At 32.4% G+C, this 24,810-nt stretch overlaps 1 protein-coding gene across 1 annotated transcript; it reads left to right on the top strand.

Moving 5' to 3' along the window:
• LOC127700742 (protein maelstrom homolog) lies at positions 1-23,662 on the top strand. The gene is made up of 15 exons (XM_052204390.1): positions 1-227; positions 1,833-1,949; positions 4,097-4,181; positions 5,139-5,285; positions 6,825-6,866; positions 8,425-8,558; positions 10,820-11,022; positions 14,750-14,812; positions 15,528-15,729; positions 16,905-17,016; positions 17,951-18,190; positions 20,851-20,948; positions 21,640-21,823; positions 22,066-22,161; positions 22,921-23,662. Exons 1-15 carry the CDS (start codon positions 96-98, stop codon positions 22,959-22,961), a joined length of 1,896 nt encoding a protein of 631 aa, XP_052060350.1. The 5' UTR covers positions 1-95; the 3' UTR covers positions 22,962-23,662.
• Positions 23,663-24,810: the final 1,148 nt, after the last annotated feature.

Genomic DNA, 24,810 nt, shown 5'->3' on the forward strand with positions numbered 1-24,810 from the left:
TCTTCCAAATTAAAATTTCGGATTCGCGGGAAGTAATTGATGAACAGAGAAAAGACACTAAATTTTACGTTGTTTCAAACAATTAATGAGACGACATGCCGAAGAAACAAGTTAAAAATGCTTTTTATTTCTATATGAAAGAACTCGAACCACAGCTGAAGCGGGAAGGTCGAGTTTTCCCTCATGGAATGGCAGATATTGTTCCCATTGCTCATCCACGATGGAAGGTGACGATAATTTCTTTAATAATGCATATCAAATGTTTTTTTAAAGTCGATATGGTTTAAACAAATACACAGAGCATAAACTCTTCTGAGAGTTTTACAAACACATAAAACTTGGCAATATAAGAAGCACATGAAGAATACTTAAAACAAGTAACACTAACAAACATAATTTTTTGAAGCACTGTTATTAAAAATTGTAGTCACTTTATCATATGATCTGATGGCATGGGAAATGTCATCCCACTAAACACATTCACCCGTGGTCTGTTCGCCAAGGTTTGTATGACCAAACAAATTGAAATGGCTAGATAAACATCAGCTGTTTCTCAAGGGAAAAGGTTTCATTTCCTTCAAAATAAAAACACCAAGAAGTCTTTTCAAAATCATTTACCTTCATATAGTTTGGTTTAGTGGCCATTTATCAAAGTTGTTTTTGTCAGTCAAATACGGTCTCACTAATTAGCGACAAGAAGAAAACAATTAGTGACAAGAAGAAAAAATTAGAGACAAGAAGCAAGAAGACAAATTTAGCGACAAGAAAGTTTATATATTATGAAAACAATAAATTTATAGAAAAAGTCAATCAATAACAGTTGATTATTTGCTGTTTTTGTCATTTCTTGACGCAGCTTATCTCTAATTAGTGAGACCTGTCAAATATGTTTGCTCTCGGTTTTACAAAATGCTTGGTGACGATTTTTAGCATTAAGCTAGTGGTTGAACAAAAAGAACATTGCTATCAAGAGCAATACTGGGGAAAAATATAATTTCCCAAGTAAAGAAAATAAAGTTTATAAAAGGCTCCTGAGCATGTAATTATTGAAAATGGAAAGAAAATAATTTTACCATCTTATTAAGTGAATGGTAGTTTTCAAAAGTGGTCTTTTAAGTTTGTAGATGAAGTATGTTGTGCATTGTACATGTAACTAAAATGTTTTTATTAGGCCCAAAAAAAATATATGTCTGTTTAAGGTTACATACTTTAAAAAAATAGGGTAGGTAGGTCGGTATTTCCATTTTATTTTATTTTTTCATTTTTATTTTTTGTGACATGATTTTGAGTCATGCGGTTTCGTCTTGTCGTGGTCCGAGTTGATCATGGGCCGATTTTAACCGTTAATTTTAATGATTGGATTATTTCCCTTGGTTATTGGTTGGAAAAAAATGGCAGCAAAGTGTTTATTTCATCACACGAGTCGCGAATTTCCTTAAAACAGCTGTCATATTCACGATTGTGAACATTGGGATTTATCAGGCAATTGATTTAGATTATTGGCACACTAACTTTGCTTTTGACACGAGTTCAGTTTATTTTTCACTTTATGACGGAAATAAAATGACTTAGGGTCGGCACTCAAAAGTAGGGTTGGACGGGTAACCGTAAACAGACATATATTTTTTTTTGGCCTTACTATAAACATTGTGCCTCTGAATTTATGACATGTACATTATACATTAAAATTGTTCCTTGGAGATTTAATTTGACCTCAGGACTCACTGCAGATTGATAGTTCATTTTCTTTGGGGAAAAAATTGAATATTTCAGAATAAAGACATTCAAGTGTTGAAACTTTGCTTTGAGTTTGATATGTGCTTTTTATCCAGATTTTACCAGAAAAAGAAAAAGAACGATTTGAAAAAATATCTAAAGAGTACAAGGCGAAAATGAGAGGAGCAGAAGGAGATAAATACAGACAGGATAACACCAGGACATTGCTATCTGTAAGTAAAAGCAGAAGGGGACAAATTCAGACAGGATGATAACAGGACATTGTTATTTGTAAGTTATAGTAGTCAAATACAGACAGGACAATACCAGGACATTGTTATCTGTAAGTTATAGTAGTCAAATACAGACAGGACAATACCAGGACATTGTTATCTGTAAGTTATAGTAGTCAAATACAGACAGGACAATACCAGGACATTGTTATCTGTAAGTTATAGTAGTCAAATACAGACAGGACAATACCAGGACATTGTTATCTGTAAGTTATAGTAGTCAAATACAGACAGGACAATACTAGGATATTGTTATCTGTAATTAAGTTATAGTAGACAAAAACAGACAGGATAATACCAGGACATTGTTATCTATAAGTTATAGTAAACAAAAACAGGGTAAAATCACATGTAGTAAGCTGTTTTTACCAGTACAAAACTAATATCAAAATCTATGAACTATTTTAACAGCTTAACCCTTTCACCGATACATTGTAGCTGCCCAGACAGAAGCTACTCTGAGACGATGGCTTCCCTGGCTACTATTACTCAAGTGGGAGATCTTCATAATAAATGTCAATAAAAACTTGTCTGTAGTTATTTGTGTTTTTATTTTATTCACTTACACCATGTTCACAGTTTTGTTCATGTTTTGATAATTTTTTCTTCATAAAATTTTCAAATTTTCAAATTTTCGGCATAATCTAGGTGAAATTCTCAAAATTCTGCTCTTTGACCCAAAATCGTAATTTTTTAACCCAAAACGGAAAAATTTTGAAAATTTAATGAGGCTGTACAAATTCCTTACACTGAACGATGTCCATTCCAAGTGTTTTGTACATAAAACGACATTTTATGTCAAAAAAGTATACTAGTTTGGCTTCAATTCTTCCATATTCTTTCAAAAAAAATGTTCCCTCATTTCAAATTCTCGTAAATTCTGTAAATTTCCTCTGATTTTGACACGGTTTTCAACAAACGGAAGCGCCATGTTTACACTTTCATCCGGGTATTCAACAAAGAAAGATAACTTGTGTTTGCACTGTTTTGAGTGGGAAATATAAAAGAGGTATTCCGATCCCGGTAAAACGGGACTCATCGTCAGCTGTCTGAAACGTGAATCCCGGTAAACCGGGACTCATCGGCGAAAGGGTTAACAAAAATGAAACATTTTGTAAAAATGGACTTTTCCAGAGATCTAAGCAGAGTCATGTACAAATTTTGTCACATGACACCTACCTGTTTTGTTTCTTATTAGTTTCATGATTATATGCAGTATATGAATATTAAAAGAACATTTTCAGGTATGAGTAACGTCTGTATAAAACCAAGTAATCTAGGCTGGTTGGAAATTTGGAAATAGGACGTGTAAGGAAAGTCTTTTGACCAGCAAAATGGGATGACCCACAAAATACAGCGCTAGAAGGCCATATTATAGGATTAAACGCCTTTTCAAAGAAATTTATTTGTGTATAAACTCGACCAATTCACTCACAAACAAATAAAAGTCCGAAGGACTTTTATGATATGTTTGTGAGTGACTTGGTACAGTTTATACACCAATAAATTCCTTTAAAAAGGCGTTATATCCTTATAATTCTTTAAAATTGGAGATAAGGAATTTATATTTCCACACTCGTAACCTCTATCACACGTAAATTGTATATTTGTGTCATTGAATAGGCCTGGCGCATGAATTTATTTGTTGGTTAACGCAAAAATATGTACTCCATGAAATTTCCAATCTGATGAAAAATAAACTACAAAAAATCTTATTATCATTGAAACGAATGGTTTGTGTTTATTATTTGATTTAACTATTAACGCGGATTGAAAATAAATTTTGTTAACGTCAATCCGGATTGTGTCATTATCGCCGCCATCTTGTTTACATTGGTTACGAAAAGAAGTTCGGTCAACGTCGTCTATCGAAAAATAAACAACGTCAAGAACAACTACCGGAAGTCCTCTCAACCAATCATATCAACGTATTCTCTAATATGCAAATCATATAAGAATTATTACTCTATAAACCCAAAACCTCAAACACACTGATTAATTATCACAACCTTTGAATTTACTGTATAATGCTGTATATTTGAATGATATCCTTTATTTTGTATACTGTTTATTAAATATAATTGTAGGAAAGAAGAGATGAGTTTGCAGAATTACAGAAGAGAAGAACGAAAGAAAGGAATTGTGTAAAATCACAATGGCCAACAGGAAAATGTAAGATTTAATCTTTCATTTCTTTTTTTTAATGTGTATTTCTAGTTTTCTACATTTTATAAAATATTTCTGCAAACATGCATACTGTTGTAACATTGAGATAACCAGGTGCAAAATGTCATAATTTTATCTTGCCTTCCATTTTAAGCAAGACATGCTTGCTGTTTTCAGCATAGGCATTGGGTGTCAACAATTTGTTAAAGTTTGCAATGAGGTAAGTTAAAGGGAAACCACTAATGGTAAATCATTAGTATATGATATTTGGTAAGCAGTAATTTTAGCATTTGTACATCTCATTACCATTGAAATGTTTTGACCCCATCTCTTCAGATATAGTCTATTGACTTTGAAACGTTGTATAGTGTACATGTTAACATTTGTGGAAGGTCATTTTAAGGGGAACCACTTTTGTTAAGTAAAGGATATTTGGTATTAAGTTGTTTGAGCATTAGAGATTTACATAAACTCTTTGGCCCCACCCTCAGTCAGTGTCACCAGTTTAGATCAAAGAATCTGTCATTTTAGTTTCACTGAAAAAAATTAATGAAATACTGTAAATTCAGAAATTATTGCATGCATTTACTATTGCGATTTTTGAAGAATGGACCAAAATACGATATGAATTATTGCGATTTCTGGTAAAGCTGCATACAGATACATGTATCAGATATTAGAATGTGAGTTCTTATTATTTCGATACTTACCCAGTCGCATTATTCGCATTAATAAAAACCTCGCAATAATTTCTGAATTTACAGTAAATGAATTTATTTTACATCTTAGCCTGTTTATAATGATATTAAAAACATGTAAAAGCTAGTTGCAATCCAAATTCTACTGAAATTAGTAACTTATCGGAAGACATGTATTTTCATAATTGTTTGTTAAAATGTATAACTGAAGACATAATACAGAATACTTAGAATTCCACTATAAACACAAATGTTTTTTTAACAGTATTGGCAAGTGAAAAGTTTTACCTACTGAACATACAGACATTGTGTAAGACAGATGATGGAGATTATCTCCCCTGTGAGATTGGTGCTATTGAATACAGCATTAAATCAGGGATAACCAAGACACTTCATAGATTCATTGAGCCAGGTAATTATTAGATGATGGAGATTATATCCCCTGTGAGATTTGTGCTATTACATAGATTCATTAAATCAGGTAATTATTAGACAATGGATATTATCTCCCCTGTGAGATTGGTGCTAATGACTACAGCATTAAATCAGAAAAAACCAAGACACTACATAGATTCATCGAGCCAGGAAATTATTAGACGATGGAGATTATCTCCCCTGTGAGATTGGTGCTATTACATTGATGAAACAAAAAGAAGAAAAATCATGTTATTTTCTGAAAGAAATCATTTATCTTCAATAAAATCAAAATGTTTTTGATGTAAGTCATTATTCTGTGCATTTTATAGACAGGAACAAGAGGCCACCCCTTCACATGAAAAGAGCATATTTTCATTCAAAACTCATATTTGACAAAAGAAGTCTCAAAAGAATTTTTCTTCAACCCATACAACTTTTTAGCTATAAAAAAACTTTCTGATAAAGGAAATGTTATAATAGAAACAATAAATATGCTATAGTTTGCCATTTTTTTTGTGCAAAAATTGAATATATTTGGAATGAAAAATTTGATCAGCAAGTCCTGCAACAAACAAGCTTATTTTTATAATAAGGAAATGGAACACTCTCTCTAAAAATATTGACTATTTTGATGAAAATTGTCAAAATTTAGCTGACTTTTAATTCACCATCTCATATAAAATTACTATTACTTTCAAGTACAAATCTAGAACTGATTGACCGTAACGATATTTCAAGCTTACTACAGATTTGATCAGTTTAATTGATGGCTATATTTCAGGGTCCAAAATTGCCTTTTTGCATCATTTTGTTGCTTCGGTATTAGATTACACACACTTTATACAGTTAAAATGATAATAAATGAAGGGTCAACTGTACTTTTAATGAAAAAAATGGAATAAAACTGCACAATCTAACACTGTCTGTCATATGATACATCTTTGCAGCCAATATTATGAAGATATCTACTCAAACTTAGGAAAATTGTTTATTCTTTAATTTATTACATAATAGCCTGTAACATGACACCAATATGATAAATATAAAAAAATCTTTATAATTCTCCAATATTTTTTCAATGTCTATCAAATAAACCACAATATGAAGATTTTTGTTGCATAATTCCGTCAGGTGTACTTTACTCTTGACAGGAACGGGGACACAATTATTTCTCCCATTACTTCAAAGCAATTTTATCAAAATTGAGTGGCAAATTTTTTATTCCCTATATTAAACTGCAAAATTTTAATTACTTTCTCATACTAGTAGCCCCCTCGTGGTTTCTAGGGGAATTCTTGCAGGGTCATGACCGGCATTTAAGAGAGCAATACATGTAATGTTTAAGTATATAAATACTATATAGCATTAAATCAGGGATAACCAAGACACTTCATAGATTCATTGAGACAGGTAATTATTTTAGTGATGTCAAGGGTTACCACCATATAATCAACACTAGTTAATTCTTTGAAATGACAGATGTAAGAGAAAAAAAAAATAAGTTAATGATAATGATGTATTTTGATAATTACAGGAAGAATTCCTACTGGGTACAGATATGAGTGCAAGAGTAAAAGTAAGTTATCTACATTTTCCATTATTCTATGTATTTTAAGTACTTTGATCCATTTTGAAATTGAAAATATTTGTAATACATGTAAATATATTTGTCAGTGTTCTGCTCTGAGTCCTTCACAGTTTTCCATTCTGATGCTGGATTTGTTAACCTGAACATTAGTTGTATTGGCTGAAATTTCATAAGTGCAAGGCATTTGTTATAGGGTAACACCAATATGATAATTGCTTCCTTTATTATTTTCCATGAATTACAGACTTCCCCCAGTAGAACAACAAAAGCTTTGATTTATTCCCCTCAACTTTCCTTTTTCAGAAACATACTTTTATCTAATATTAAAAACAGCAAAAATATCTGATGTATCTGCAACGTTTCAGTAATTATTATACAGTGTAGGACAGTCGGGGGCGAGTGCAAAAATTACTTCACAGGCCCAAAATGCATATTGGTAGCCCAATTATTTTACTCAAATTTTTTTCGGTGTTGAGCCATAAAAATGACAATAAAGCAACATAAATAGATGTTCTTAATTCTTCAACCTTCCCGACACATAAACCTAAAAAAAAACTCATTCCCATAGTCTTCATTGTCACTGAATTCATCATCACTGTCCAGTGCCTAATCTAGGATTTTGAATTGGAAAATTGACTTCTCATTCCATGAGAGAGTAGCTAGAAGTGAAGTTCCATTACCGTTTCGGTTGCATAGTGATTTCCTGTCTTTCACTGAGGAAATTTTGCAGTTGCGTTCAAAATTAAACAAGTTTCTGCGAATTGATCTAAAAATAGCACGGGAATTTTCGCGTTATTTTATTCGGTCAGTCATTTCAACAGGTTGTATGTCCAAAGTGTCAATGCAAAACAAAATCAAAAGACATTTTATAAACGTAATATTTTCTTATGTCACTGCCACAGGCACTTGTTTCTGTCCTTGGGTGTTTACTATCTACACTCGTATGAAAATTATTTTGACGGCTTATCAGTTGTATCCGTGTATGGAGTTCTTTTCAGAATTCCCTTGCCCTTGTTTTTTTTAGTGGGTCAGACGAGGTTTTACTGTCAATGACTGTCGCTATCCTATATAAAACACCAATAGTTTAGCGGCCACCATTGACTGGAAAACCTTGTTTGACCCACTAAACAAGCACATGTCACGATGTTGTTTGTATTCCCCATGTTAATATTCTAATGCACTAGCACGTTTTAACGGTGTGACCAGAGGCTTTCCGACAATGGGTGTTCCGAAGTTGGGGTGGGTTTTGATAGGAGTAACTATGATTTTGAGAATGATATGCACTAATGCACTCGCCCAATGATTTATTTTTGGGCCAGTTACTATCCATCTTTTGACATTTCTAATCGCCCAATCAAAGTTTGGCGACTGGCTGTGTCCTACGCTGATTATATACCTAATAGTAATTACAAGTAAATTGTATGTGTGATACAATCAATGGCAATGGTGCTATAACAAATATGTAATAAATTGAAAACATCTGACTGTGATTGGTTAAAACAATTGTAAACCTTCTTCCCTCCATTATAAATTTTATTTGTTTTAGGTGAGGACACCCATAAAATTCCTATCGAGAGATTTGAAAAGTCTGATGCTAATTATCGTGGACTTTGGATTCAGTTGGAAAACTTTGTAAATCCAAATGGTGAAAAACCAGAGTATCCTCCCTTTTATTGTATGGTAAGGATGGTTTATTTGCATGTATGAGTTTGGACCTAATAGAATATAGATAATTAGATAATATTAAGAATTTGGTCAGGTAAAGTTCTTTAGATACTTTTAACCTTGGATTAACTTACAAAAAATCTCAGTGCTAGAAAATCACATGTGAAGGGAAAAACATTACCAGACCTTTGTTGATCATAATTAGGGAACTACTTAAAAGATAATGAAGAAGTCAAACTCTGGGAAAACATGTTTTGAACTTGTGTGATATTTAACATTTATAAGAATGACATTTGATACATTACAAAGAGTTCCTACATTATAAAAATAAGAAGATTTGGTATGATTGCCAATGAGACAACTCTCCATCAGAGACCAAATGACATAGAAGTTAACAACTGTGGTCATCTTGCGGCTCTCATCAATGAGAAAAACCCATATTGCACAGCAAGCTATAAGAGACCGGAAATGACAACTGTAAAACAATTAAAATTAGAAAACGTAATGGCCTGATTTATGTACAAAACAATAAGCAAAAAACAAATATGATAAACAGCAACAAACGACAACCACTGAATTACAGGCTCCAGACTTGGGACAGGCACATACAGAATGTGGCAGGCCTGAACATGTTAGCGAGTGCCCAACCCTCCACCATGGACAGTGGTGCAACTGCTCAACACAACAACAGACTGTACAAAACAATCTAATTTTAGTACATGTAGATTTGATCTCATGGACATCAATCCCATATTCTTTCTTTTCCTAGAAGAGACAAGTGCAGTTTTCTGACAAATGAAAGGTAAAGGTTCTCTAGTCATGCTAATGCTATATACTTTTATTAAAAAACGATAAATGAATTACAAACAAAATATTTTGCTTATCAAATACAAGTAAATAATTTATAATTTTTACAGTAGAATTAAATTTGTGCAAATCCTGTATTCTGCAAAATGGTGCTTAGCAGGCTGATTTGAAAAATTTATTAACTGCTTGCCATTATTATCGAATGCTTGTCCATAAAGTTATCAAATGGCAATTCATCATCACTCTGCAAATTCAGGAAAATATACCTAAATGGCATGTTTTCAATGAAAAAAAGTAACAAAGCTGGGAGAAAGCTAAATATTAGGAAACATGAAAATATACATGTATAATGAAAAATACAAAACTATTTGTACAATAAAAGCATTTAATCTAAATTTTTAAAACTTTGGTATGCTCTATGAAAGTACAGCAAAAACCTTAAACTGTTTTGATGAGTAAGATCTGTCTAAAATGTTTTAATACAGTTTGTCTGTTCAAAAATATCAGTGTAAAATCTGTAGAAAATATAAGTACATTTGAGCTTTTACGGTTCTTGGGCTGATATCTTGACCACCTAGGGCTGATAATATTAATACATCTGATATGAAAATTTTTATGCAATAATCTGATATTATCTTTGCTAGATAAAGAAAAGAATTGAACAAAGAAAAATATGTTATGTTTGCTACTGAAATTCTTGTAAATTAGGATCCCCTAAAAAATTCTTTGTTTGAAGTTGCCTCCCCGTGCCTTGTACAGTTGAGTAGGTAGGTAGGGATTTTATTATTTTTTTTGTCAACAACATAAGCTACATGTTTTAGACAGGAAAAGAGCAGGAAAAAATCTTTAAAAAAATATTTGAAACGATTTGTGTCATAAAATATTTTGGGTAGGCTGCTTTTTTGGTGTGTAGGTAGGCAACATTAAATAATTCAAATTTTATTTTTGACCTTAATTGACATTTTTATGTGTAAAATTTATTTCAATAGAATATATGAACCACATTAGAACTTTTAGAAAATAAAAAGATTGATAATTTTTCTCATGAACTTCAAATTAGAGCTTCCTGAAATTTGGTATCAAGCGTAATGAGAGAATGCTATACTGATTGGTGTATTTTCATATTCATTTCCCATCAACTTCTTGTTTATTGAATACCTAAATATTTTTTAATAGATATAAGAAGATGTGGTATGAGTGCCAATGAGACATAATACACATAATGGTCATGCATGAAATTTTCCTCACATTTTTCTTAGGAACTAGAGTTTACTGAATTCTTAAAAGGGGGTGGCATAATGAGTGAGTAATAGCTCACAGTATATCTTGTTGGTTCTATATATATATTTAATAGTGATTTTATAAAAAATCTTAAGTTTTTTATTTTGCCAAAAAATGCCAAAACAAGTATAAAATATTGCATGAAGTGAGAAAGTCACTGTATGAATTATTTAATATTTTATTTACAGGGAACAGATGTTGAAGAACTAGAATATTGTTTAAACTGGGTCCATGATAAAGCTTGTTTAGGATATGCCAATAGACTGAGGAGGGTATATAATTTAGAGGGACTAGTTCAGGATTTATTTGGACATATAGGACATTCTGTGTCAGAAACACAAGTGATAGATTTAATGACAGCACATACATGGGATTTTGAACCAAAAACCAGGTAATTATAAAAAGAATCCTTATAGTTAAAATTCTCAGCATTTATTTTATAAATGACTTCATCTGAATGTTAAAAAACCAACAAGCAATAAATCAGTTGGTTTATTCCATTAAAATGGAAATTTGAGGGTAAGAAATTACTTTCAAAACCCCCCACTAGCATACTTGAGATATAGTGCATACATCAAATGGAAAAACATCTATAAATGACATATAACTCATGGAAAAAAATCAAACTTCCCTTCTCTCTCTCCCACATTAATTTTATGGAATAGCACTTATTTCTTTTTTTTTCAAATTTCATTGCCAACCTGTCTTCAATGTATTCCTTAACTGTGATAAGAATTATTTTTATACGACCGCAAAAAAATTTTTGTGGTCGTATATTGGTATGACGTTGGCGTCGTCGTCGTCGTCGTCCGAAGACACATTGGTTTTCGCACTCTAACTTTAGTTTAAGTGCACGGATCTCTATGAAATTTTACCACAAGGTTCAATACCACAAAAGGAAGGTTGGGATTGATTTTGGGGGTTATGGTACCAACAGTAAAGGAATTAGGGGCCAAAAATAAGCATTTTTGTAACTTCCAGACATAACTTGTGTGTTAGTGTATGGATCTCTCTGACATTGTACCACAAGGTTCCATATCACAAAAGGAATGCTGGGATTGATTTTGGGGGTAATTCCCTCAAAATTTTAGGAATTAGGGGCCAAAAAAGGGGCAAAAAACAAGCATTTTTCTAGTTTCATGACAATAACTTGTGTGTAAGTGTATGGATCTTTCTGAAATTGTACTACAAGGTTTCATATCACAAAGGGAAAGCTGGAATTGAGTTTGGGGGTAATTGCCGAAACATTTAGGAATTGGGGGCCAAAAAGGGGCCAAAAATAAGCATTTTTCTAGTTTCCAGACAATAACTTGTGTTCAAGTGTATGGATCTCTCTGAAATTGTACTGCAAGGTACCATACCACAAAGGGAAAGCTGGAATTGATGATGGGGGTAATTGCCTCAATATTTTAGGAATTAGGGGCCAAAAAGGGGCAAAAAACAAGCATTTTTCTAGTTTCAGGACAATAACTTGTGTGTAAGTGTATGGATCTCTCTGAAATTGTACTGCAAGGTACAATACCACAAAGGGAAGGCTGGGATTGATGATGGGGGTAATTGCCTCAATATTTTAGGAATTTGGGGCCAAAAAGGGGCCAAAAAACACATTTTTCTAGTTTCCAGACAATAACTTGTGTTCAAGTGTATGGATCTCTCTGAAATTGTACTGCAAGGTACCATACCACAAAGGGAAGGCTGGGATTGAGTTTGGGGGTGATGAATCATAAGGGGGTTCAAAAAATTTGGGGGGAGGGGATTTTTTTTTTTTTCCTTTTTTTTTCTTTTTTTCCTTTTTTTTTCTTTTAAAATTTTCCATTTTAAGTTGGTTATTTCTGATTAATATTTAAAAGCAAATAATAATGATATGGTAGGAGATACACACCAAACAGGATGTGTAAATTATTATATAAAAAGTATTGTGCAATAGCAAGAAATTTTCAATTGCACAGTATTGCACAATAGCAAGAAATCTTCAATTGCACAGTATTGCGCAATAGCAAGAAATCTTCAATTGCACAGTATTGCGCAATAGCAAGAAATATCCAATAGCACAATATTGCGCAATATCAAGAAATTGTCAATTGTACAGTATTGCGCAATAGCAAGAAATATTTAATTGCACAGTATTGTGCAAAAGAAGATACTTCCTATAAATTGCTTATTTCTTGACCAATTTCAATGGGGTTTTATTCTTGAATTCTTGGGGTTCTTTAATATGCTGAATCTAACCGTGTATTTAGTTTTTGGATTTTGGGCCCCGTTTTTAAATTGGTCCACATTGAGGTCCAAAGGGTCCAAAATTAAACTTTGTTTGATTTCATCAAAAATTGAATTATTGGGGTTCTTTGATATGCCGAATCTAACCGTGTATTTAGATTCTTAATTTTTGGTTCCGTTTTCAAATTGGTCTACATTAAGGTCCAAAGGGTCCAAAATTAAACTTAGTTTGATTTTAACAAAAATTGAATTCTTAGGGTTCTTTGATATGCTGAATCTAAACATGTATTTAGATTTTTGATTATTGGCCCAGTTTTCAAGTTGGTCCAAATCTGGGTCCAAAATTAAACTTTGTTTGATTTCAACAAAAATTAAATATATGGGGTTCTTTGATATGCTGAAGCTAACCATGTATTTAGATTTTTGATTTTTGGGCCCCGTTATCAACTTTGTCCACATTGAGGTCAAAAGGGTCCAAAATTAAACTTTGTTTGATTTCATCAAAAATTGAATTCTTGGGGTTCTTTGATATGCTGAATCTAACCATGTATTTAGATTTTGGATATTGGACCATAATAGGTGAATTTCCAATTTGAAATTTTTAAGTTCTTAGACCACATTCATTCTGTGTCAGAAATTTATGCTGTGTCAAATATTTAATCACAATCCAAATGCAAAGCTGTATCAAGCTTGAATGTTGTGTCCATACTTGCCCCAACTGTTCAGGGTTCGACCTCTGCGGTCGTATCAAGCTGCGCCCTGCGGAGCATTTTATTGTGTTATGAAAAAAGATGAATTTATACCAGGGCTTCCAAAATTATTTTTAGCCAGCCGGACATTTTATATATTATCCCGATTTTAATCTCTGAAGACAAGATAAACAAAGGGCAATTATGGTAATCAGTTGCCGAGTTGGCCATCCCAATGATTGACATTAAAAAAAAACGATATTAAACTTTCTTTGATTCAAATTTGAAGTTCTGACGTAAACTGTTAAATTGGCAGTGCATCATTCGAAGTGTGCAACATCAGCGTACTTATATCTGCCTTAGACTCTTTATTTGTGCAAAATAACGTTGTCAAAAACTTTACTTTCGTTTTTAAATCTAATACCGGATGTTATCTTGACAATGGTAAAACATGGACCAGAGACGGATACGTAAATTCCGTGTACGTTTGCAAAGCATGAATGAGTGTTAGTAGCATTTCTACGTTATTTCTTCAAGAAAATATTCTAAATGAACGTGAGATAAAGGTATCAATGACAATTTAAGCATTTTTTTAAGAAATTAGGATGCATAATTAAATTTCACACCTGCGCACATGTGCACATGCGCACACGTGTACTAGTTCAAACAGAGACATGTCTCTGGTTCAAACAGGTGGTTATGACGATTTTTCATTTTCACCTTTTTAATATTTTCATCAAATCATATTTTCATCAAATCATATTTGTAAACGTATTTCTGATAATTTAAATCTTTTTGACTAAATTAATTAGATGCAAACCGCTGAAATGTAAGAAAATAACTTTAAATAGACCGATCAATGTCCGGTTCAAAATAGTTTACCTGTCACCTGAACAGGTAAATTTCAGCTATTCGACAACTTATTAGCCTTGATTAAAATGAGAAGGTATTAAAGTAGGGGTTGTTTTGATAGTACTTAATGATAATGTCACTTTTATGACTGAAAATGTGTGGCTGTTAAAGATAAAAGGTGGGGTCAAAAAGATCACGATTTTTGTTAAAATGACCGTCTCTTAAGAAAGCCTTGAAAATTAAAAAGTAGATGATCGTTTCATGCTTTGCCCAGCCGGACTTTTACCGGACATTATACAAATGTCCGGCATATATGACCGTTTTGGAAGCCTTGATTTATACAGTTACTAATGATTTCAGGTGTGACTTCCATGAAGAGTTAGAGTGTAAATTTTGCTCCCTTGGCTTAGTTAACAGATATGCGTAAGTAAATAAACAAAAAATGTCAAGTCAATCCCTATATATTAATTAACATGTATGAATTATTCATCACAAGATGTTAAGCAAGCAAAAATCAATCATATGCAAGTTATAGGATTCGTGGAGCCTCTTTAGAGACAATAACTTTCTGTCAGAAAAAGGTCTGCTAATTGACAATTCCTCGTCTCTCGGCACATTCTTACAAATCTTTGACAATAATGTAACATTTTGGACACACCACATTTTGCATCATAAGATCATAGATTCCAGACATTTTAGGTCAGTATCCGTCTCATTAATAGTTTTGCAAATGTCGTCTTGACAATATTTACATATGGTCTCTCCGGTTACAGCCATATATGAATATTGAATGTTTCTACTGTAATACAAAAATAGCCTTTCCTGGGAGTACATAGTATTTTCAGGAACAGCTCTAACTCAATGGTTCACTTTCATAATACTGAAAAAAAGAAATGTCAGGGAAGCAATAAAATAGGGTGGGTAAATAAATCATAAACACATATATATTTCCCATTTCCATTCTCAATTTTATTTTTATGGCCTAACACATGTTTCTGTAAGCTTTACCTTGATGATGATGGTGTCTTACTAATTGGCCTCAATCGTAGATAATTAGTATCGTTTAATTTTATTTCCAATTGTTAACTTTAGAAAAGTAACTTCATGTTTAATTTATGATTGATATATTTTTTATCAGATATGCCATTTCTGATAGTGTGTGTCCATTGTATGGTGTTCAGATAACACCAAAACATCTGCCAATACGTGAAGAAGGTTCAGTATCATGTGTGGTGTTACCTCCTTCCTCCATGAAAATAGATATGAACCAACAAGCCAGAATGCCATCGAGAAGACCCATGAATGACAATAGACCTCCACAGCAACAGACATTTCAACCTGTAAGTTTGTCATTAAAGCTGGTATACTTTAGATAGATTATATTTTCAAAGACAAAACCATACACACCATCATACATAGATATAAGAAGATGTGGTATGAGTGCCAATCATACTCATACATTGCACTATCATTGACTGAAATTGTTTCAAATCATAATCAGATGAGATTATGTGATGGTTTGAATTGTTGTCTTATCTTAGTCTGTCATAGTTGACTGAAATTCTGACAAGCTGTTTTGATTGACTGAAGAGAGGCGGATGATACCTAAGAGCTGTTCCTTAAAAACATGCTGGGACCCAGGGAAGGCACTTTGAAATCACTATGGGTGGCTGTCAAGTACAGTGGAAATGTAATTGAAATTCTAAATTTGCCTCAATTGGTGGTTACCCCATTATAAAAGTGCATTCCCTGAGTACCATGTAAGTTTTTATGGAACAGCCCTGAGGGATATTCAAACTCATAAGTAGATGGCAATCTGACAATGCCATTGAGAAAAAGCACCAAAAGACTAACAACAGTATACAAAACAAAACATAAAAAACTAAATACTGAGCAACAGGAACCCCACCAAAAAACGGAGTAGAATAAGGTCATATCACCAGATGAGCTGTCATGATTGACTGAAATTAAGTCAAGTCATTATTAGCCAAGCTGTCATGATGAGACTGCTCAAATAATGCTGTTGACTGTGCCAAACATAGTTGTTAAAAAACTAAATAAAACCAAGACTAGTTAGGTATAGTCATTAGTGATTAGAAAGCTCTCAAATACATCACATTTGAGGACATACACTTCTAATTTCTGTTGGAATTTTAAAAGGATGTTTTTATTTTTATTTTCTTAAATTAAGATTATCAAATTGGTTTTGGAAATACTATAAATTAAGAAATGATTGTGATGTTTTTATGAATGCAAAGGGATAGATTTCACACAAATATAAACTACATTTTAAATTTTGATAGGAATATTTGTGCAGCATTTCATATCGCAATAACTAATTTTCCATGTGTGTCCAGTGTTAAGCAATCACAATAATACATGTATGCACAATTTTTCTTAATTTATAGTATAAATATTTATAGCCAACAGAGATATTGTACTAAAATGTGTGTACTTATTTATTATCCCTTTTAAACCTGCTAATGATATCAGATTCATTTTCCTCTTTTTAAAGGCTCCTACAAATAGATATGCCCCAACGTTAAACAGAGGTGGTGACAGTGATGACGATGATGATGACGAAGATGATGAAGAATATACCTCATTAAGGCGACCACATAATCCAGGTAATCATAATTCATGTGGCATGTATTTCTTTCATTATTTATATGAATTGCTATTTTCTTTAATTTTGCTTTGATCTTCTGTATCATGATTTTCCATCTCAAGCAACTCAACTGAGAATGGATTTTCTCAGTTGAGTAGCGTGAGAACATGATGACATCATAAGCCAACGTTATTGAGGTTGCCTTGGAAAACAGCGTTAAACAGAATATCTATGGTCTTTCAACTAAAGGAAGTTTCTTGTCTTCAAAACCATAGATAATCTATAAAACAACAGTCTCTCAGAATACAACTAGCTAATAGCATAAAATGATGTAAATATTATTTTGAACATCCTGTTTTTGGGGTAAAATTCTCATATCTGTCATTTTAGAGAAAGAAAAAGTGACGAAACTAAAAGAAATCCAATTTCACCTTGTTACTTTTAATAATGCCTTTTCCCTACCTTATTAATTGTATGTCTTTTTTATAATGTAGAAATAAGATGATGTTGTATGATTACCAATGAGACAACTCTCCACAAGAGACCAAATGATATAGAAGTTAACAACTATAGGTCACTGACGGTATTTAACAATGCGCCCATACTGCATAGTCAGCTATAAAAGGTCCGGAAATGACAAATGTAAATCAATTCAAACGAGAAAACTAACAGCCTGATTTATGTAAAAAACAATGAACAAAAAAACAAAAATGATATTCAGCAACAAACGACAACCACTGAGTTACACACGTATAAGCATGCATCAGATCTAGAACTTTTGAAATGTCAAGTTATTAAAAAAATTTATTTCTGAAAGTATAAGTGAAAAGTTACATGGATAAGTGTCAAGTACATATATTGTTTAGTTCAAATTTTATTTAGAAGATGCAGATTGAGGTATTAATATTGTGGTTAAGTCACTGTTTTAATCATGGAATGAACTATTTTTTCAGCCTACACAGGAATGGGTGGGACACCCGGAGGAGCAGGAAGAGGCCTAGCATCCTTAGCACCATGGTCTGGTGTACCTGTTAGACCTCAGACAACCCCTAATATTATAGACCAAAATAGTTTTCCTTCTCTTGGTGGCAGTCAGCCAAATATGGCACCTCCTGGTCTGTCTGGCATTGGTCGAGGCAATCCCATAGCTGGTATTGGACGTGGTGCACCAGTAGCTCAAATTATTAATACAGGTTTGTAAAAAAATAAATATTGAACAAATTGTAACACTTGAAACATTTATACTATGGCAGTTGAGAATTTCTACAGTTAAAATGCTAATTGAATCTACTAATCTTAAAAGGTTGTATAGATCCATGAATTATTTGATTGAATCTACTAATCTTAAAAGGTTGTATAGATCCATGAATTATTTGATTGAATCTACTAATCTTAAAAGGTTGTATAGATCCATGAATTATTTGATTGAATCTACTAATCTTAAAAGGTTGTATAGATCCATGAATTATTTGATTGAATCTACTAATCTTAAAAGGTTGTATAGATCCATGAATTATTTGATTGAATCTACTAATCTTAAAAGGTTGTATAGATCCATGAATTATTTGATTGAATCTACTAATCTTAAAAGGTTGTATAGATCCATGAATTATTTGTTGTTGAATTTGATAAACAATAATAAAGAAATATAACTTAATATAGAGTTTTAAAAAAGACAAATTTTGTCATATGGCTTGCTTTTCAATATAAAGATTACACAAAATTTTATTTTGATTTCAAATATTTGCATGCCCCTGTCTTCAGTATTACAGGCATTTTGTGTTAGCCATTGTCCGTCATTTTGTCATTATGTCCTAGAATTCAACAGTTGCATAGGACTTTTTTAGCTTACCTGGGCCAAGTGAGCTTTTCTCATCACTTGGCGTACGTCGTCGTCTGTTAACTTTTACAAAAATCTTCTCCTCTGAAACTACTGGGCCAAATTTAACCAAACTTGGCCACAATCATCATTAAGGTATCTAGTTTTAAAAAATGTGTCCGATAACCCCACCTGCTAACCAACATGGCCGACATGGCTAAAAATAGAACATAGGGGGTAAAATGCAGTTTTTGGCTTATATCTCTGAAACTAAAGCATTTAGAGCAAATCTGACGAGGTTAAAATGTTTATCAGGTTTAGATCAATCTGCCCTGAAATTTTCAGACCAATCAGACAACCCGTTGTTGGGTTGCTGCCCCTGAATTGGTAATTTTAAGGAAATTTTGCAGTTTTTGGTTATTATCTTAAAAATTATTATAGATAGAGATAAACTGTAAACAGCAATAATGTTCAGCAAAGTACAATCTACAAATAAGTCAATATTACCAAAATTGTCAATTGACCCTTTAAGGAGTTATTGCCCTTTATAGTAAATTTTTAACAATTTTTCGTAAATTTTTGTAATCTTTTACAAAAGTCTTCTCCTCTTAATCTACTGGGCCAAATAGAAATTAAACTAAGCCACAATTTTCAATAGGGTATCTTGATTGAAAAATGCATCTGATGACCCTGTAATCCAACCAAAATGGCCATCATGGCTAAAAATAGAACATGGGGGTTTACTATAGAAGTCTATGGGAAAATTGTAAAAAAAAACAATTTCAAATGGTCAAAACTTACAAACTAATTTAAATAATGATAAGGGGTCTTCAGTAACTATTGTAAGACTACAATGGGATGACCTGCTTTTAATTTAAAACTACTGGGCCAAATTAAACCAAACTTGGCCTCAATCATTATTAGGGTATCTAATACTATTTATTATGATTTTAACCTTATTTTACATCATTTCCAAAATTACAGTAGATACAGGTGAGCGACACAGGCTCTTGAGAGCCTCTAGTTGTTATTGCCTGTAGCTATTAAGCTGGTTTAGGATCACTTTAGTTTAATGGTGAAACACCTATCTGGTGCATGTTTTGATTTGGATGACCCACTTTTCCTGGAATTAGGCATCTGATAGGGACATTCTCAACATCCTGCCACGTATAAACTTATTTATAATTGGAGTATGCAAAATTAAACAACTGAATTATACCACACATCAGTTGCTCATACTAATGGTCAAAGGATTATTGAAATTCTTTTGAAGTAAAGAATAATAAACTACTTAAGGATGTTCGCTACTCTGTTTCAAAATAACAAGCTTTTTGAATGACTGTCATAAATTGATAGTATATTAATGAAGGAACTAAAAAAGCAGAAAAAAATGAAGGGTCATTGTGCTTGTTTTCGAGATATAAGCCATTGAAAATTTGGCGGGAAATGATTCTCTCTAGATTTTTCATACATTTAACATTGGCACCTTTTTTCTTTCAAAAACATTGAAAAAATAACAAGGATTTTATAAGGTTTTCAAATATGGCTTTTTAAAGTATATGTAATAAAATTATGAAAAGAAAAGTAGGGGTTAGTGGACAAAATTTCTTAATGGAAAAACATGGATAAAACCAGAGGATTCCGAATATCTGACAAAAAATCAAAAACAAGAGGAGCGAACATCCTTAAGAGAATTATTTGAATAGAGGGGTAAAGAATTGTGGATAACACTGTAGTGGTAAAATTCAGAATTATTTTCATATTATCAATCTTCTGATTTGTATTTTAATGTATATTACCAGAGTATGAAAATAAGGAGATGTGGTATGATTGCAAATGAGACAACTATCCAACAAAGTTCAAATGCAGAGATCATAGGTAATTGTACGGCCTTCAACAGGTTTTTAAGTATTTCAGTAAAAAATTATATTTTTGGAAAAAAAAGAAAAAGTTCAAAGCGTTTGTTTGAATCAGAATAGTAGTTAATGCCATCAAATAAGTTTTTTTTAATTATTATAATGATTGTACTTACAGATCAGAAGTTTGCAGGACGTGCCATGGCTCCAGAGCCAACCTTTGCCCCACCACCACCTGCTTCATGGCAGAAAGATGTCAAAGAACCACAAAAAATAGTATGTGATTCAAATCTAGTAAAAAATTAACATGTTGCAACACCTCTGAGCAAACAGAATTTGTTTTAATATCTCAGTGTAATCAACATTTTATGAGAAAAACAAAAATTTGCATGCAGTGTAGTATCAGAATACATTAAGAAGGTTAGGAACAGTTTCTATAAGCACTCACACATTACATGTCTCTGTCCAGCTGCTGACAAATGCTTTTTCATGTATTCTGATACTTTGAAGTAAACATGGGGGTATGCTTAGCACTGCACTGCATGCAAATTTTTGTTTCTTCTCATAAAGTGTTGAATGATTATGCCAAAACAAGGGCAGCTTTAAGACAGTTTACTATAATGAGAATACATTAATCTTACAAGCTTTGAATACTCATTTCTCTTATATGAGAAAGAGCATACAATAAAATGTTCACAAGTCTGCATTTGGAAGACTACAATTCTATGAAAAACTTTCAAAATAACTTTGTGTCAAAGAGAAAATTATATTGCTGTTCATCTGAATTATTGACGCAGGTCATTAACAAATTACTATGTTCCATGCTATGTGAAGCAATTAGATGCCATCTATTTCTTGAAATTTATAGATAATTGTAAACACATTAACATCATGTTTTACTACATCTTTATACACAAAACAGAACAGAAAAAAGTGTTAGTTCCATTTCCTAATTATCTTTTTATAGACAATGGCTGACATATCAAGAGGATTACAGCAGTCAAGTGTTGCCCCAGAAAGAAATGGACAATCTGGGGTTAACCTGTCTCAATTCCAGGATAGAATGGTACAGTCCATGCAGTATAATGGGAGTGTCCCAACATTCCCAACATCTGTTCATCAGCAGCAGAGGAGCCAGTCAAATGTCCAGGGTAAGTTTTACACTCATTCATTTAAACTGTTGTAAACAGGTGATACAAAATTTAATTTTGAAAGTTCTTCATAACAAAATTAAATTTGAAAAAAGTTTAATGTTAGGTGGAAAAGTTAGTTGTTGTTTTAAAAGTAGAGCAGATGTGTATATAGTAATTAATCAGTGCTAAGAAAGTGGAACAAACAAAAAAGTGTTCTGTCATACTTTGTGTTATGAATTTAACAATGGTAATTCTTGCAGGAGGAATGATGGGACAGTTTCAGGGCATTCTGGGTAATCTGCAGAAAGATAAAAAGTTACCAATGGGAAGAGGATATGCACCGCCTGGTGCTGGAGGTACAGTTAAACAACAGATTTTATTTCTTTCATTATAAAAATAAGGAGATGTGGTATGATTGCCAATGAGACAACTATCCACAACAGTTCAAATGAAGTGGATGTAAGTAATTATAGGCAACTGTACGAACTTCAACAATGAGAAAAAAACCGATACCGCAAAGCAGACAGGCTACATGTGTGAAATATATATATTTTTGGTTGTTCCTTCTATACATGGGGATGATTACATCCAAGAGTATTAGATCTGTGTATCCTATATTACTGACATGGGTTAAGATTTGAGTGTTATATAAACTGACCATGTAGGTACTGAGATACATCAGTTGTGTTTCAATCATTTCAAATTAAAGGTAGATCGATGTCTAGTCAGCATACAGTGACAAAGATTACATGTATGTTCAGGATGATGCGTCATTATCTTTTTATACCAATCACCATATCAGTCTGTTTGTCTCTCCATCCAATTGTCTAACAATTATTTTTGTCATACTCTTCTCAGAAACTATAAAACAGAATAATTTCATATTTGGTCAGTGGCTTGAAAGTGATGAGTTGTAACAATGTGCTCTTCTGGGATCTGTTATACACCTACATCCTGTTCTCTGATACTTTGAATTATGAGTGGCTAACACAAGAGCACCCAGGTGTTTGACACATTGAAGATAGATCTTACACAAACTTTTTTTATTAAGCTATGCTTGAAGCTGGAAAGTTGTGCAAGCTTTTTATTTACTATGTGATTTCTGACTTTTTAAGATATATCTCAAATGGTTGGACAGATGAAGATCCAAAATTAGTGCAATCTGATACAGGAAGAACAGACGTCGGAGGGCTGACTGTGATGTAAGGATAGTGCTGTGATAGTGCTCAACAGACAGTTTTATGTAAACATGACAATTGCTATAGATTGTGAAGTTCTAGTCATTATATGGCTTTTTTTAATACTCTGAAGGGAATACGGTTCATCAGTATTGTAATGTGCCAAGAGGGATGTGAATGGTTAAAATATCTTAAAACATAAAACGCTTATTTCATATTGTAATTATGATAAAGTCTATTGAAGATGAGATTGAGATTTAATTTTTAAATCAGTTTCACCCATGTATGTATGTAGTTCAGGTTTCAAATGTTCAGGTTTCAAATATGATGTATGAAGTTAAGGTCTTCTGGAGTATATACACTGTATGATGTTTTATATGATTAGATAAAATAACATTTCAGTATTAGTTGATTTTAATTCCAGTTAAAAATATAATAAAACTTGGATGTCTTAAGAAGTCCAACACTACGCAATTTGATAAAGGGGCATTTCTTTCTTTTTTCCAGTGAAAAAGTTTTGAAGCAGGTCTAATGTTATAATGGTACACTGTTTATATTTCAGTTCTTAAAGTGGCTTTTTTAATAATTTTTTTTCAGTTTCTTTACATTTAGATTTTTTTCTTGTTAAGTTTCTTTTGTATTCAGATGTAATACATTTAAATAAATCACGATTTGCAAATTGTGTGTTATTTTTATATTACATCTAGGTATACCACTACATCTCCCTTGAGTGATCCCCTTTTTACTGAATTACCGTATAGCGGGTTTTTTTCGCGGGTGTAAAATTTTGCAATTTAGGGGCAACAAAGTATACGAAAAATTTTGGTGGATTCTTAATTTCTAATTAAATATTTGGCGAATACTGAATTGGTTGCTATTAAAAAGTTGTAAAAAGTGGCAGGCAGAGAACAGTTTAACATTTCTTTGCTGAATGACTTCTTATTTAATAAAATTCTGGTGACATAGATATTTGTCACAGGTGTACAAATGTATTGTAAATGTTAGGGTTGATTAGTTACGAAATTGTCGGACCTTTGATGTACTAATTAGGTTATAAAATTATCATGAGAGACTTACAACAATTATATAATTTGACACTCATTAAGAAGGATAAAATACCTAACAGTCTGAGAATACCTCACTCTCTTATATTATTTGACACTAAATAAAAAGGGTATACATATACATTGTTTAATTAGCACTTATGACATCCTTTTATAGAATACTTGTATGTATAGTGCCCTTTGGCATTAATGTTGTTCAAACAAACACATACCGCTATTGACCTGCCGACCGGAAAAAATAGATCATTCACAAAACGATATATAGCTATTAGAATGAACCTAACGTACATGTATGCATAAATTTTTGTGGAATCTATTCGTGATATTCATTTATCCCCCAAAAAAGCGGAAAAAAAACCAACCGCGAAAATAGCCCAATATACTATATATGAATGTTAAAGAGACAGCCATACTAAAGAGGTAAAATGGATTAAACCCCACCACAAGTTTTAGTGTGTCTGTGTGTCAAGTCAGGAGCCTCTTTAGTGCTTCTCTTTCAAAGTTATCAACCATTCATCTACTATAGGAGGGCATTGGTTTTTACTATGAACAAATAATTTTATTGCACTTAATAAAAAAAAATCAAAAACAAACACAAACAAATTTCATATTTATTTTGTAGATTAAAGTTGTTTCTATTTTCATGCAAAACTACAATGGTAGAGGTCATATTGTTAACCAGTTTGTGTGTCTGTCCATTAGTCCCCTATTCATCTGTCTGTTATCCTGTCAGGGATGTCATTGAATGAACTAGTATTTAGAG

This window comes from Mytilus californianus, unplaced genomic scaffold (assembly GCF_021869535.1).
Source record: "Mytilus californianus isolate M0D057914Y unplaced genomic scaffold, xbMytCali1.0.p SCAF_5, whole genome shotgun sequence".
Taxonomy (NCBI): domain Eukaryota; kingdom Metazoa; phylum Mollusca; class Bivalvia; order Mytilida; family Mytilidae; genus Mytilus; species Mytilus californianus.

Excerpts from the sequence above, each read along its gene's own strand:
- LOC127700742 (XM_052204390.1), top strand. The coding sequence starts at position 96 with ATGCCGAAGAAACAAGTTAAAAATGCTTTTTATTTCTATATGAAAGAA. Across the intron at positions 11,023-14,749 it reads GATTTTGAACCAAAAACCAG|GTGTGACTTCCATGAAGAGT; the intron begins GTAATTATAAAA and ends TAATGATTTCAG. Across the intron at positions 15,730-16,904 it reads AGCAACAGACATTTCAACCT|GCTCCTACAAATAGATATGC; the intron begins GTAAGTTTGTCA and ends CTCTTTTTAAAG.